Source organism: Talpa occidentalis, unplaced genomic scaffold (assembly GCF_014898055.3).
Source record: "Talpa occidentalis isolate TD23 unplaced genomic scaffold, MPIMG_talOcc4v2.1, whole genome shotgun sequence".
NCBI classification, from domain to species: domain Eukaryota; kingdom Metazoa; phylum Chordata; class Mammalia; order Eulipotyphla; family Talpidae; genus Talpa; species Talpa occidentalis.
This window is the reverse complement of record NW_026555331.1, coordinates 115,773,948-115,787,871: the sequence shown is the minus strand read 5'-3', so window position 1 is coordinate 115,787,871 and position 13,924 is coordinate 115,773,948. Positions and strand designations below refer to the sequence as shown.

General features: G+C 34.6%; 1 protein-coding gene across 1 annotated transcript in view; it reads right to left on the bottom strand.

Annotated features, from left to right (window-relative positions):
• PCLO (piccolo presynaptic cytomatrix protein) overlaps positions 1–13,924 on the bottom strand; it is a 283,527-nt gene that overhangs the window by 36,625 nt on the left and 232,978 nt on the right. Inside the window, 4 exon segments of the mRNA XM_054692491.1 lie at positions 6,514–6,708; positions 8,592–8,772; positions 10,266–10,337; positions 11,692–11,785. Of these exon segments, the coding sequence (XP_054548466.1) occupies positions 6,514–6,708; positions 8,592–8,772; positions 10,266–10,337; positions 11,692–11,785 (542 nt within the window).

Here is a 13,924-nt window from a genome sequence, read left to right as displayed (position 1 = left end):
TACAATAAACTGAACATCCCAATAAAACATCTGTATTTCTGATGCTTTAATTTAAAACCATAAATGTAAAAAAAAAAAACTTTTAAGTGTTGTTTTTGACTCCTCAATAATTACATATTTACACATTCAACACAGTAATAAAATAAAAATCAAATATATTTTCACAGTTTGCTCAGTACACATGAAGAATCCTTTCATCCTTTCCCACACCCATATGTCTCCCCTCCCCCCCAAATTATCTTGCACAATGGAGAATGGGTGAGGTAGATTGGTTTTACATAATGTAATACACGTGCATGAAAAGTGAAAAAAATCAAGTAATTCTAGGATAGATAGCTGGATTTCAGCAATATTGCTAAGCAGCCAGATAATGCCTTTTGCATTCCCCCATCCTTCCTTATAAGCATTTTTCCTGCTCCATGGTCCTTCCCACCCAGGTGAAAACATTCTCAACTCCATGCTAAGATTGTACCCTTTGTCCAGGGTCCCACACTTTGTCCTCATAAGATTTGCCATGTTCCTTGCTTCTCATTGCTTTTCTTTTCTCCATCAGCATTTACTTGCCTGTATCATTTCCTCAGGGTCCTACTCCCTGATGGTGATTTGATCAATTAACTTTCTTGAAAATAATTTGCTCAGCCCAAAGTAAAATAATGTGCATTAAAAAATTAAGTTTAACTTTGTTAAAGATGTAACAGATAAATATGGACTTTGGCATGTTAAAAATTAGGCCTTTCTCTTCTTTTCAAATCATGTATTAATAGTCCCATCCAATTACATAGGCCTATGGCTAGATCCTTTGACAAAGGCACACTATTGAAGTCAAATTGATGCTTACATAGCTTAGTTGGTCTTGCTATTCATGTCAGATGAAATGAACATAAACCCCCAGTGTGAAGCAGACACAATTTATGTGGATGGCTTTGTGCAGACCAATGGTTACTACTGGAAAAGAACAAAAGGACCCAAAGATGGCAGGTCAGTGAGTTCACCTTTGTGAATGACGGTCTGTTAACAAGGGCTGGTCAGAGCTACACATCTACTGTCTGTGACTCTATGTGGAACGCAGAGATATGTCTGGGAATAAATGTTAAATGACAACAGAAAGATTTGAAAATGCATAATCAATCCTTCTAAGAAAATATGGAACTCTTAAAAAACAAAGCTTTAGCATTTTGATTTTTACAAAGAAAGAAAGAAAATCCTCACCCCTGGAAAAACAGGCACAGAACTTTGCAAGCTGAAATTTATCCAATTTGATTCACTCAGATTTTGTTGGATACTTGCTGTGTTCACATCATTAGAGCTTCAACTTTTCTTTTTATTTTAAACTACCCAAGGTTTTATTCTTTAAAAGATGTTCATCTTTAGCATAAACACACTGAAATGAGGGATATGAAATCTGTTTTTTATTAACCACTTACATATGTTACAGAAGAGTTCACCTCCAAATAAACTTTCTCATTTTTTTTATGATTTCTCTTTGCTTTCCTTTTGGACCCTCCCTCTTCCAGAAATAGAGAATGCTAAATTCCTCCTCACCTAAAGTGACCTATATGAGCTACCACCTTTTGTAACCGACAATTCCTCCACTCCCGGGGCCCACCATGCATTCCAGCCCAGCTCCCCACTACCATCCACCCCAGAGGGTAGCTCCCACCCAATGATTAGCAAAACTTCTCCTCAGCAACACATGGATAGGAAACTCTTCTTGGACAGGTGCCGCAAATGAGCCTTATTGACAGTGGAGTTTCCAGCAGAGGTCTGTGGAAGCAACTTCAGGCATTTCTCCCACAATCCAGCCACACCAGGGAACTGTCAATCATACTCCCCCACACAACTTAGTAAATGATTCATCTTTTCACCTAACCTTTCTCACTTGTTCCAATGGCTCTTATTTTATTACCCAGGGTGGGGGGATATTTCTACTCACCTTCTGTTACCGGTTTCTAAATTTGAAACTCACAGAAAATCTAGTATCAAATAAAAGCAGCTCAGGAATTTTACACCTGCATTTAAAATGGCACATATTAGATGTCAACTAATTTAATTTTCAAGGTTTTAAGATGTTTTTAATTTTTGGGGGGTTTGTTATTGTTTTTTTTAAAAAGCCAACTATTTTTTAAACTCTCTTTCCTTAGTTGGTGTCACCTTCTGAAATGTCAGGATCTGTGTTCAACCAACCCAAACTGGCTTGGGGAAAAAAAAAAAAAAACAATATTTCTGGGAATTTCTAAATACTGAGAATTGTTTAGGCACCAGTATGGTCTGGAATAATTTATTTAATCTTTCTCTTAAGGTTCCTTAAGTAGGGAGAGGGAGATAAAAGGTTTCCTACTGGCTCACTCTATAGTTCTTGCTTGACATATATTTTATGCGACATCAAACAGAAATCTGCTGAGATGCTCACAAAGATATCTTTGAGAAGCTCTTTAGGGAAACTATTGTCACCGTTGAGAGAAATGACTACAGATGTACATGCAGTCTCCTCTACAGTGCTGTTTACAGCCACACTTTACTTGTTCAGTGGGAAGGTTTTGATTCCATGGTTTGGGGCAGCTTAATTATCAGCCTTCTGAAAAGAGATTCATGTAGGTAGAACAAGTCAGAATTGTATTTCTAGTCACTTCTAATTATTTGTAAAACTGTGAATGATAAATACAAAAAAGTAGATGACAATGTTTTTTGTTTTTTTTTTTTAATTGAAATTAGGAGAGTTTGATTTGAAGGAGGTATTGTATTTTAAAAGCAAAGGCCTAGAATAATAACACATTATATTGCAGGTGCTGAAAATTCCTAGTTGTATGTTCAGTTAGTCATGCTGGCCCTCCAACTCTGATTGCTCACTCATAAGCCAGGAATAAGGATATCTGCTGTGAATACCTCCTCTACTAGGTGTGATAAAATGAGAAAATGGATGACAAGGCGCTTTGTACAATGTGAAGAGCTATTCAAATGCAGAGCATTATTTTTAGAATGCAAATGGGATTATAGAAACTCCACTGTGAGATTTTAAATGGTAAACTTGTATCCAAACACCTAAAATTAATAAACTTATTTCTATAGTTAGTGAACAGGCACTTGCTGGCTCTTTATATGTTTACATGTCTTACCAATTTTTCTCTCTAAGCTTCTCATTAGTTATATGGCATTCTATATAAGCTTAATTCTACAATATGTTTGTTATTGCTAGGCAAAATGCATGATTGAATTATATTCTTTATACATATATACTAACTGGAAAATATGTATTTATATTTTAGAAAACACTATATCTACTAAAGCCAACTGAACAAGAAAGCATGCTATGTTTTCTTTTGACTATAATTCCAATAAAGACTTCAAAATTCAATGATAGCATTTTACAATTATGAGAATACCCATTAAAGCATTGTCTAATGAGAGATTAAAAACATTTTGCTAAAAAATCTTAACTACATATAAAAAAAATCAGACAGAGTTTTATATAGTAATACTTAGATCAAAATAATTGAAAGGAGTGTGAAATAGTGTGAAAAGGAAGCATTTGACTACTACAACATTTATAATTATGGAATAATTGAAGGAAGAAATCAACTGAACTTATTTGGTAGAAGAAAAAGTGAGAGGCAGAATTTGGAAAGTAAATAGTAAGGATAACTAGAAAGGGGTAATTGTGCTATGCTGATAATCTATAAACTGGATCAAGGAAACCCATATTCAGAATTATCATAACGTTTGAGCTAATTGCTCAGTTCCAGTGGTTTGCCTCAGTACTGCACCTACATCTTCCACTACCCATGAACCTCCCATTAGTTGGTAAAAAAAACTCATTAAGGTTTTCAGTTTTCTGAGCAATGCAATAGGAAATGCAGAAATAATTTTAATTTTGTGGAGTAATAACTAGCTTTTAATTTTATGGAATCATAAATCAAGTATTTGGGGGCTAGATAGGGCTAAAGAGAGCAAAACAACTATTTTATTTTAGAAAAATAGCTCTATTTTATATATATTTTTGGATTAAATTTGGAGGTAATTTTACAATCACTCTCGTGTGGTTCCTATCACTGGCAGTGGCGCTCTTCCTCGGGGAAAACTTCATAAATGTTGGGATTAAGTTCGCGACAGACAGAAACTTGCTTTCCATTCTGAACACAGCCATGGAGTCACGTTCAGATACATCTCCAGAGCAAGGGATCACAGGACTGGTCTTCCTCTCTCTAGTAGCATGCAGAAATTGGGAAGGGGGTAGAATGTGGGAGAAACAGGGAAGCATTGCCTAGAGAAGCCCCACCCCACTATTCAGTCACATGGATATGTCAGCACTGGTGCTTTTATTTGGTGATAATTTTTCTATCTATCTTAGAATGTTTCTGACATACAACTTTGTTCTGCTCCCAAATGTTCTATACTACAGCTCTTACTGGCAACGGAGCAGAACTATAAATACTCTACTGCAAGGAATCAAATGAGAAAGCAAAGACTGACACACTCATTTTAAGCTGTATCATATAACAATGGCTCAGAACCCAGGAGTTTATGAATGAAATAAAGATACTTTATTTATTACACAGGCACTTGGATATTCACATGCCCAACACATCTGATACACTTAACAACTAGGGAAACATGAGTGGAAAATGTCTGCTTGAGGATGAGACCTTTCACCATGTAAAGGTGAATGAGTGCATTAACAATTTTTCCTTTACTTCCCCCTAAGAATTTCCAAAATCCACTGAATTTTTAAAAGATACACTTGAAATAATATGCAACAAAAACTGATCTACATTCCAACTGGTAGGCTAACTTGAATGTGAGCAGTTTAAACGTTATCACAATGCACATATTTATAATCATGCTTGAACAGATTAGGTTAGTAGCATGCATTCCATTCTGCAATATGAATACTGTTAATCTATTTCCCAACAAAAGTCAAAAGATGCCCAGAGCATAGAAAAATACAAATCACTGTTGTCAATATATTATGGGATTGATCTTGGGACTTACACAGTGATGATGAAGTCCTGAAATGCCATGCCCACAAAAGCACATTAAAAAGTGGATAAACATATTTTATCAGACAATCCCTAAAAATTAAAAGATGAGGACTTTAAATTTGGGGGATGTTCTTGCTGTGTGCTTTGAATTAGCGCCTTTCTGCTCACCTCCTTCTGGCTTGACTGGTCCATCAGACATCACCTTCCTGAGGGCTAGCTGGTTTTGGTCTTGGTTGCCATTGGCTGGTGGAGGCATATTATCAGACTGAGTTCTTTGAATGGGGAGGACTCCTGCTATGCTGTGTCTGTGCTGCTTCCTGGCATGATTAGACTGACCGCTTTTATGTGCTGCTGTGGCAGTGTGGGTGAAATGGAAACCCAGAGTATGTATCCTCAGATGGAACCAGCTTAAATGTTATTCATGCAAACAGAAGTGTTCTTTTGCTGAATTTAAATAAGTAGTGCTCTCAAATGCCAAAATGACACCACATGCACGCACTAAAGGGGGTTAAAACTGGCTGTTTCTTAGGCAATGATGACTTTGGGAGATGGGGAGAACATGGAACTGTCTCCATTATCTGGCCAATGCCTCTTGCAAGTAACAGTGTATCTACACGTGTAAGATGTCTGCACTGAAGTTTTTATATAGTTCTAGCAATTGACTAAATTTTCACATTTAAATGAAAATATAGCATTAAGATGGCCGGACTGCTAAGTTTTAATTGGTATCTTGACTTTCAAAGAATATTTCTAATGCTTAGAGGAAAAAACCCTATAAATTCTCTTTTATACAAAGTGAGATCCCGCAGAACGGACCCAATGCTCCTTAATGAGGTTACTTTGCCTCATCACATAAGCTTAATGTTATATACTTTTTTTGAGAATATAAGAAACATGATTTTCTTGGCAGATTTTTTTTCCAAAAGACTAGAAAGTTTCCCACATGGAAAGCTACAATGTCTCACATGCATAATTTATTAAAGGTTTTAAGCACTAGCTTGAAATGGCTTTTTCCCCAAGGTTCTAGACAGAACCTCACTCAATCAGTCACATTTCTGTTCTGCCTAAAATTTTTGAGTGTTTCCAGTTGGGAGAACCTCTTTGCTAATCTCGTGGAAATGTCTCCATGTGTGCTTTTTTTGCTGTAATGCCTGGAAAATCGGCAGCTACTTGTGCTTATGATTCCTGTAGTCTAACATATATTTAAGCGCACAAAAACAGAACACACACCGAACACTGTGTTTCCTGCAAACATCACAGACACAGCTACCAAATACTATGAGCTGGGTTGGATGGACAGTGGAGACAAAGGAGAAACAGCCAGTTTTACTGCAGTCTATGTAAATTAAAAGAAAAAAATCTAAGTAAGAAAGAGCATATTTATGTACTGAGTCTATTCTTACACAGACAAAAGGACAGAGAACAGAGTGAGCAAGGTATGCCAAAAACAGAAAGCAAACAGGAAAGGACAGCAGGAAGGAAAGGCAACAGATGAACATTAAGCTGCCATGCTGAGGAACTTATTTGCGTCTTTTACTTGGTTGCAGGCGGAGCTGTTGCACGGCGGCTTCTGCAGCTGCGATTGCAGCCCCTGCATCTTCCAAGTGGGTCTGAGTGACGCTGGTTTTGCTTTGACTGCGAGACGGTCCATGAGAGCGGAGGTGGCCTTCAGAGGAGGATTTCGAGCTCCCGGGACTGCTGTGGGATTTCTCAATGGTGGGAACCTGCATGTCTGGCCACAAAAGGGTAAAATGTAAGATCAAGTTGCTCCAGTATTCCTCTGGTTGAGCTCGGTTTACACATAATTTGAAATTGTCTAAGATTTATGTTAATTCTGTTTCTTTTTTGGCTTATTTATGTAACTGCTCGCCCAACAGTGATGTGATTAAACAAGTTGGGGGAGGAGAAGCAAAAGGATGATAGTCTTCAGAAGTGATAAGCTTGAGAAGAGGAATACATTCTAATTATCCTCAAATAAATGAATATATTAACTTAGAGTTTCACCAAGCATCTCTGATAATTCTAGTAGGGATCAGGTAAGAGACAACAGGCTAACACTGCAACAGGAGGCTTTTTTTTAGTAAAAATGTAGTGAATCCTGGGTGGAGAGGTGTGAGTCACTAGGATAAATGGTAATTAGACTGTAGATCATGGTCTTGATAGCCAGAGAGAGAGAGAGAGAGAGAGAGAGAGAGAGAGAGAGAGAGAGAGAGAGAGAGAGAGAGAGAGAGAGAGAGAGAGAGAGAGAGTCTTTATTCTATGATCTTCCAGAATGTTAATCAGGACAGAGTTGCACTAAATGGATTCCATAAATGATATATAAAACTCATCCATAGTAATCTTTGGCACTCAGTGAAGTCGGTAGCTTATTACATCAACTCAATGGCCTACTGGACAAGAGCTCAGTTTTCTATCTCCTAGAATGCATGCACTTATGATCTAACGTGCAAAGAGCCTTTTTTCAATCTGATGTGCTTTCTGAGGAGAAAAGGAAGCCCACATGTAGGCCTAATATAAAAAAATTACATTTAAAACTTATAAATAGTTCGATACCACTAGGTAAGACACTACATGGGGCTTATCTCATATAGGCAGTAACTCAGTTTATGATGAAGATTACTGTGTTGTAAGATAACTGGTAATAAGCTTCCCCGGGTTTTAAAAAGCTCATTTAATGGGAATGTAACATTGTTAAACCCAGCATATGACAATGCTATTAATAAAATAATAATTTCAAAAAAATCATAAAATTAGCTTGAACCAAACCATAGGAAAAGTTTAAGTAAAGGATGAGTTGATATATTTTAGCATGCCAATTGTTCTGGTGATATGGGCAAAATTTTTGGCCTAAGTAAAAAGCAGGACACCAAATTATATATGCTATGTATTATGCATATACTATATGAAAAAATGAGTTTAAACAGAGGTTTATGTCTAAATGGTAATGATAATTATGTCTAATCAATGACTTGATGAGGATTTTAATATTTTAAAATTAAATATCTCAATGCATTTTATAAAATCATATGATCATAGATTTTTAAAAAATATTTATTTATTATATATACAAGCACTGGGGTACAGTCTAGAGGCACAGGAGGGTGAGAGGATTCATCCGAGATACAGAAGATACACCCGAGCAGAACAGGCAGAAGGACCAAAATACACTGCTGAGGGAGCAGCAGGCGAGACAGGAGAGGTCTGCCGTGCCATATGGGCATCTCCCTGGTTGGCAGGGAATCAAACTGGTGCTGCAGAGTCTGTGGACAGCTTCATAGTTCTGTGTTCAACCTGCTGTGCCACCGGGGAGGCCCCCTGATCATGGATTTTGAGAGCTGAAAAACACCCAATGGCTCTTACAGCCTGACCACCTCCATTATGTTGAAAAACTGAGTCAGTGGTGAAGATCACAGTCATGAACCTAATTAGGGACCTGATATGAAACTAAAACCCAGTTCTCCTAACTCATATCCACTACAGTTTACATGATATTACATTCAATATTTTCCAACAGAATTCAAGCTTTCAAAATATATTAAGTACACAGGCACTCGTACAAGAAGACACTGAGTGAACAAATAGACAAAAGCGTTTTCTACTTGAAATATCTCCTACCCTTGGATGGGTCAGGGAAGATACCATGGCTTCTGCTTTTGATGACGGATGGCTTTGGGGACTGTTGGCTGCTCTGACTGGAATGTGACTTCCCATGATCAATGCTTTCAGTCTGTTCTTTGAGAGGATACCACCTAGGAGTGTTATCGAGGTGAGATGTGCTAGATAAATCAATCAATACCTGAAAAAAGAGCACAATCATCAATAGAATTTATGGATTGAGCTATAATTCATTCATTACTTTTTTCTGTGACCTGAAGTTTATCCAAAGATATAAGCCTAAGGACATAGGAAAGTCGTTCAGAATGGTGAGGCTATCTTCCTCTTATTTTCTTCACGATTGATACTGTAAACAGTGTGTTGTGCAAACTAGATGATTAATGAATGTTTGGTTAAAGTGAACTGTATAAAATCTTTCATCATTAATTTAATGATTTGGAGATGATGTGAAACGGCAGGGTCACAACCTGTTCATGAACTAAAGTTAGCATTTACAAAGATTATTTAATTTTAGTTACATGGAGGACAAAATGAAAAAGAATGGATAATTTGCAATTATTAACTTATTTCTTCTATTTTAAAACACTTTATTTCACATTTGAAATAGGGCCATGACTAACAATTGATGGTGAGAAAGCAATGTGTCATAGTTTAATTGGCACTATTTTTTTTTTCTTTCACAGTGATTCATAAATCATGGTGCATTTTACAGTTGCTGGCATATTAGATTTGATGAGATATAAAGAATGAAAACCAGCCTTTTGGATTTATGCTGTAGTTCATGTAAGCACAAGAAGACAGTATATTAAAAGAACTTCACTAAGTCAATCTTTGAAATGGGGCATTACATCAGAATACATGACGACAGCCTAGAGTAGTCCTTCCTAAGATCAAGGTTAGTCAGGTGGATGTGTCAGCATGGAACCTGCAGGTGAAGGTCAAATGGTTAATTCTGATGGGAAATGTAGGTACAAAATCCAGCAACTAAACAAGTCCTCAGTCAACTATACTAAACAACTGTTTTCTTTTGTTCTGTCAATAGGATATTATATATTTTAGGTTTTGTATTTTATGTACATAACTATTTTTAACATTAATTCATAACTTTTGCTCAAAGCAAAGAGCACTAAACAAAATACGTACTTTTGATGAAAAAAGTCACAGGATCTGACAAGTTGATGAGATTTTATACTTAGGTTATATTCCTTATGAATATATATATAAAACCATTCCTGCTGCTAGTTTTACAGCTCAGAATACTTTGAGAAAATTTTCATGGAAAAATTAAATAAGAATGCAATGTTTCACATCAAATCATTTATACATCAGAGGAACTGGAATTAAATAATGTGAAAATGCATTTTAAGTATTACAGCTCATTTTACAATAACTTTTTATTTCATATCTGTAACGTAATCATTTGGATTCACAGTATGGTTATATAGCTTCCTATAAAAAACAATACATGATCTTGCAAATTAACTATGAATTGTATAAAGTGCTAAAGTTAGGACCATTCCTAACCATTCAAATAGTAAATCAAGAAATAAATTATACTGACAAAAGCATTTTATCCAGAAATGGTTATCTATATTTAAAAACTTTGCTTCACATCAAGCTTTTATTGGTAGTTTACAATGAAAATAAATAAGGAAAAAGAAATCAGAGACTCACCTCACCAAGGAAGTCATTAGAAGAAAATCTATCATAATCCCAGACTGTCACCTCCAGTGTTTTCTTCTTGAGCTAAAGTCCAAATCAAAATGTCATTAGCCTCACTTCTTATCAAAAATTTTCATTATTCGCATATAATAAACATTTATTTTACTTCTTTGAACTCTTTCCATTTATGTAAAAATACTTTGTTTTATTTAAAACTGTTGGGTTATAGTAAACATTATATAAAATGTGAATGATTTTTGTAGTGTAACCTAGTGTTTGATCATGAGGGACCTTACAGTTTTGCGTAAAAAAAAATAACGACAATTTTTACTTCTTTCTGTTAATTAAACTCCCAACTTCCATTTTAAAGAATAGAAAGCAAAATTTATAAAAACTCTTTAAATCCACAGAATTCATTGGCTACAAATTGCTTTGGATATTTCAAGAAAGTATCTAGATTCTAGTTTTCTGTTTAATAATTGCCAAAAACATAGCATTGTCTTAATTCTGTAGGTGAATTTAAATTTAAGAATTCAGACTACACATGAATTAAACGTCATAGTTGAATTATAAATCTTCCAAAAGACAAGTAATAAATCTCATCTAAGAACTCATTTATAAATTGTTTCATGCAGATGTCTTTTTCCTATTCTGCTAATATTCTTTTCCTTCTGAAAAGAAGCTATTAGTTTACTTCCTTATAAGTTATCAGTTTACTTCCTATTATTCATACAAACTTATGACATGAAGATTTTCAGACACACATTGACACAATTTTGTCTAGATTAACATATCTGTGATGGTGATAGTTCTTTACAATAGACATCTTTATGTCTTCAGTACAATTTAATCCCACAAATACTCTTTAAAGGACTCAATTTAGAGAAGAGTTCCTGAAATATTGCTTGGTGGGATAATATATTTCTATGCTTTCAATCTTCTTTTTCTTTGTATTCTTGATGTAAGTCTACACATAGCCACCTATATTTTTTGCAATAATTTATATATCAAATCATTATGTTGTACACTTAATGTTATATGTCAATCATATCTCAATATAACTAGAAAAAAATTAAGAAAGTACTCAAATTAAAAAAATACATATGGCCAGTTGGCAGTTGGAAAATATTTTCTCTCAAAATAGGATAGATAAGATTCAATCTATAGATATATTTAAAATTTTTAAGCAATCATAGGAATCAATCATTCATTGGTTTTTTGACAGCTTCATCAAACTCTGCATATTTCCTTTCACTGTATCTTTGACCTGTATCCATTTCCTTCAGTGACTACATTTCTTACAAAATCCTTTTATTTCTTATTTAATCTTTATTGGTTGTATGGCAAAACTGATAGAGATGGCAGTCTTTCCATAATTTTGGCATTGTTTTTCTTGCATTTACCTAAATCGATCACATAGAAAATAATCATTGCATACCTGTTCCATGGAGATACTTTTATAAATTACTGTTTGATTCCACTCGGGGTTAAGGCTTTTCTGAACATACTTAGTTCTTCTCTTGTACTCAGCACTGAATTGGAAGAAAAGAGAGTGTCATCTTGAACAATTCACCTTAACTGATGACTTCAAAGTCAACATGAAGAGCATGCAAACTTTTTAAGATATTGTGTTTTGAGTCACTATGTAATCATCTCATCATCCTCATGTCTTCAAACTTATTTTAAATTGAATGCACAATGACAATTTAAAAATATGTTGGATACTTTGGTTTTATTTGTTTGAAAGTAAGTAGTTTTTAAAGAAAAGCTTTTAGGTGTTAAAACTGTATTATGGTTTTAGAAATCTTACTCTGTTCTGAATGTAGGCGATAATTACATGAACCATATAAAATAACCAATATCTTCTTCCTCTCATAAATTATAATTTGGTATTGAACTTTCCTATAGTTTTACACCTAATCATGTTGGCAGAGCTAAGCAGTCTTTCAATTATTTTTTTCAGTAATTAAGTGTGATAATTGGGGAAAAGGGAAAGGATAAAAATGGTTGTTACTATAGTTGAGATTTCATGAACATTTTTTACCTTTAGTTAAAGAATACAGTGCTTTTAGTAAAGTAGGATACTTAGATATTTAATCTAGTTACATATTGATTTAAATTAAATATAAATTCTTGGTTTATACCAATAGCTTCTGTTAGAAATGATGAATCAAATACAGAATTTTCCCCTTCATTATAATTTGGGGCATTTACATTTACCCTTAAATTTTCACTCACTCTGAGTAACACTTAGGATCTTATATCCTATAAAGGCAACTTATTATTTTAATTATGTCTGAAAGAACATCTATAACTGACATCAAACATTTGATGGGGTAGAATTATTGTTCTCTGCTATTTGTCAATGATGCCCATGCAGACATGGGTTTCATTCTCAGGTCCTTGAAACTTATTATTTCTGGTCAGCACCAGAATCCCCCAATTTAACCAACTTGTCTGGGTCCATACAAGTTGCCTTTTCTAAAAGTAACTGGATGCTGACCCCTGATCCGTAGTTGTAGTACCTACTATAGGCACACTGATTCTTGCTACATTCTTGGTCTCAAGCATTGCCACAAACTGCAATGGCCACTATTGTTCCCCAGACACTAATTTACTTATCTGTTCTCAATAAAGCTTTTGAGAACCAAGTACCACTCAAATAGAGAGAAAATATCTTTTCTCTCTATCTTTATTCTCTTTCTTTATTGGCCATAGGTAAGGTCAACAATCACCTTTAACTATATATCGGAATCACCTTGTGATCTGAGTCCCAAGGGTGGGAGGTGGGACAGCCATCAATGTATACACATCTCAGTGCTCTTTGCCCTCAAGGAAACTGTGATTTAATAACTCAGGAATAAGACTTGATATCAAAATTTTTTAAATATTCTGGGTAAATCTTATGTATAGCCAAGATTGAGAATAAGAGTTTACATTTGTAAAGACTCATTTATCAACCTTGTGAACTGAAACTAAATTAAGAAAAAAGCAGTACTCTTTCCACATCTAACAGACCTATTTGAATATATGAAAATAACAGCAGGATTTAGCAATTTTGTCATTTAAGATAAACTGCAAAAATTTGGGGGAAATTTCTATGCAATGATTTGTAGAAAAAGATACTCTCATAGACTGTAGACAGAAAGTATAAATTTATAACATGCTTTTTAGATAAAATTATGATATCTAGTGAAGTTTTATTTGATGTTCCCAAAGACCCAGAAAACTCAACTTTGACTTTACTTCTATCTAGAGAAATTCTCCGACCTATGCATAAGGAATTTCCTCAGGAACATGAGCTGCAACATTGTTTGTAGAAGTATGTTAATAAAATAATGAACATACTGTGATATATTCATTCAGTGAAATTTAAGCCACATTAAAATGAATGAAAATACTTCCATTTATCAAGGTAGATAAACCTTGAAAAAAAAATCTGGAGCAAAAAGTTTGTAGGAAAAAGGAAAACTAAAGTAAACTATCATGATATAAAATTAAAATCATGTGAATTAATACTGTAAACTATCCATATCTCTATATATGTACAAAAGACATACATTTGTATGAAAGGATAGCTGTATGAATTATAAAATTTGATTTAGTGGTTATCTCAGGAGGTCAAGAGAATAGTTTCAGAGGCCTTACAGGTATCTCAAAATATTTTTTTA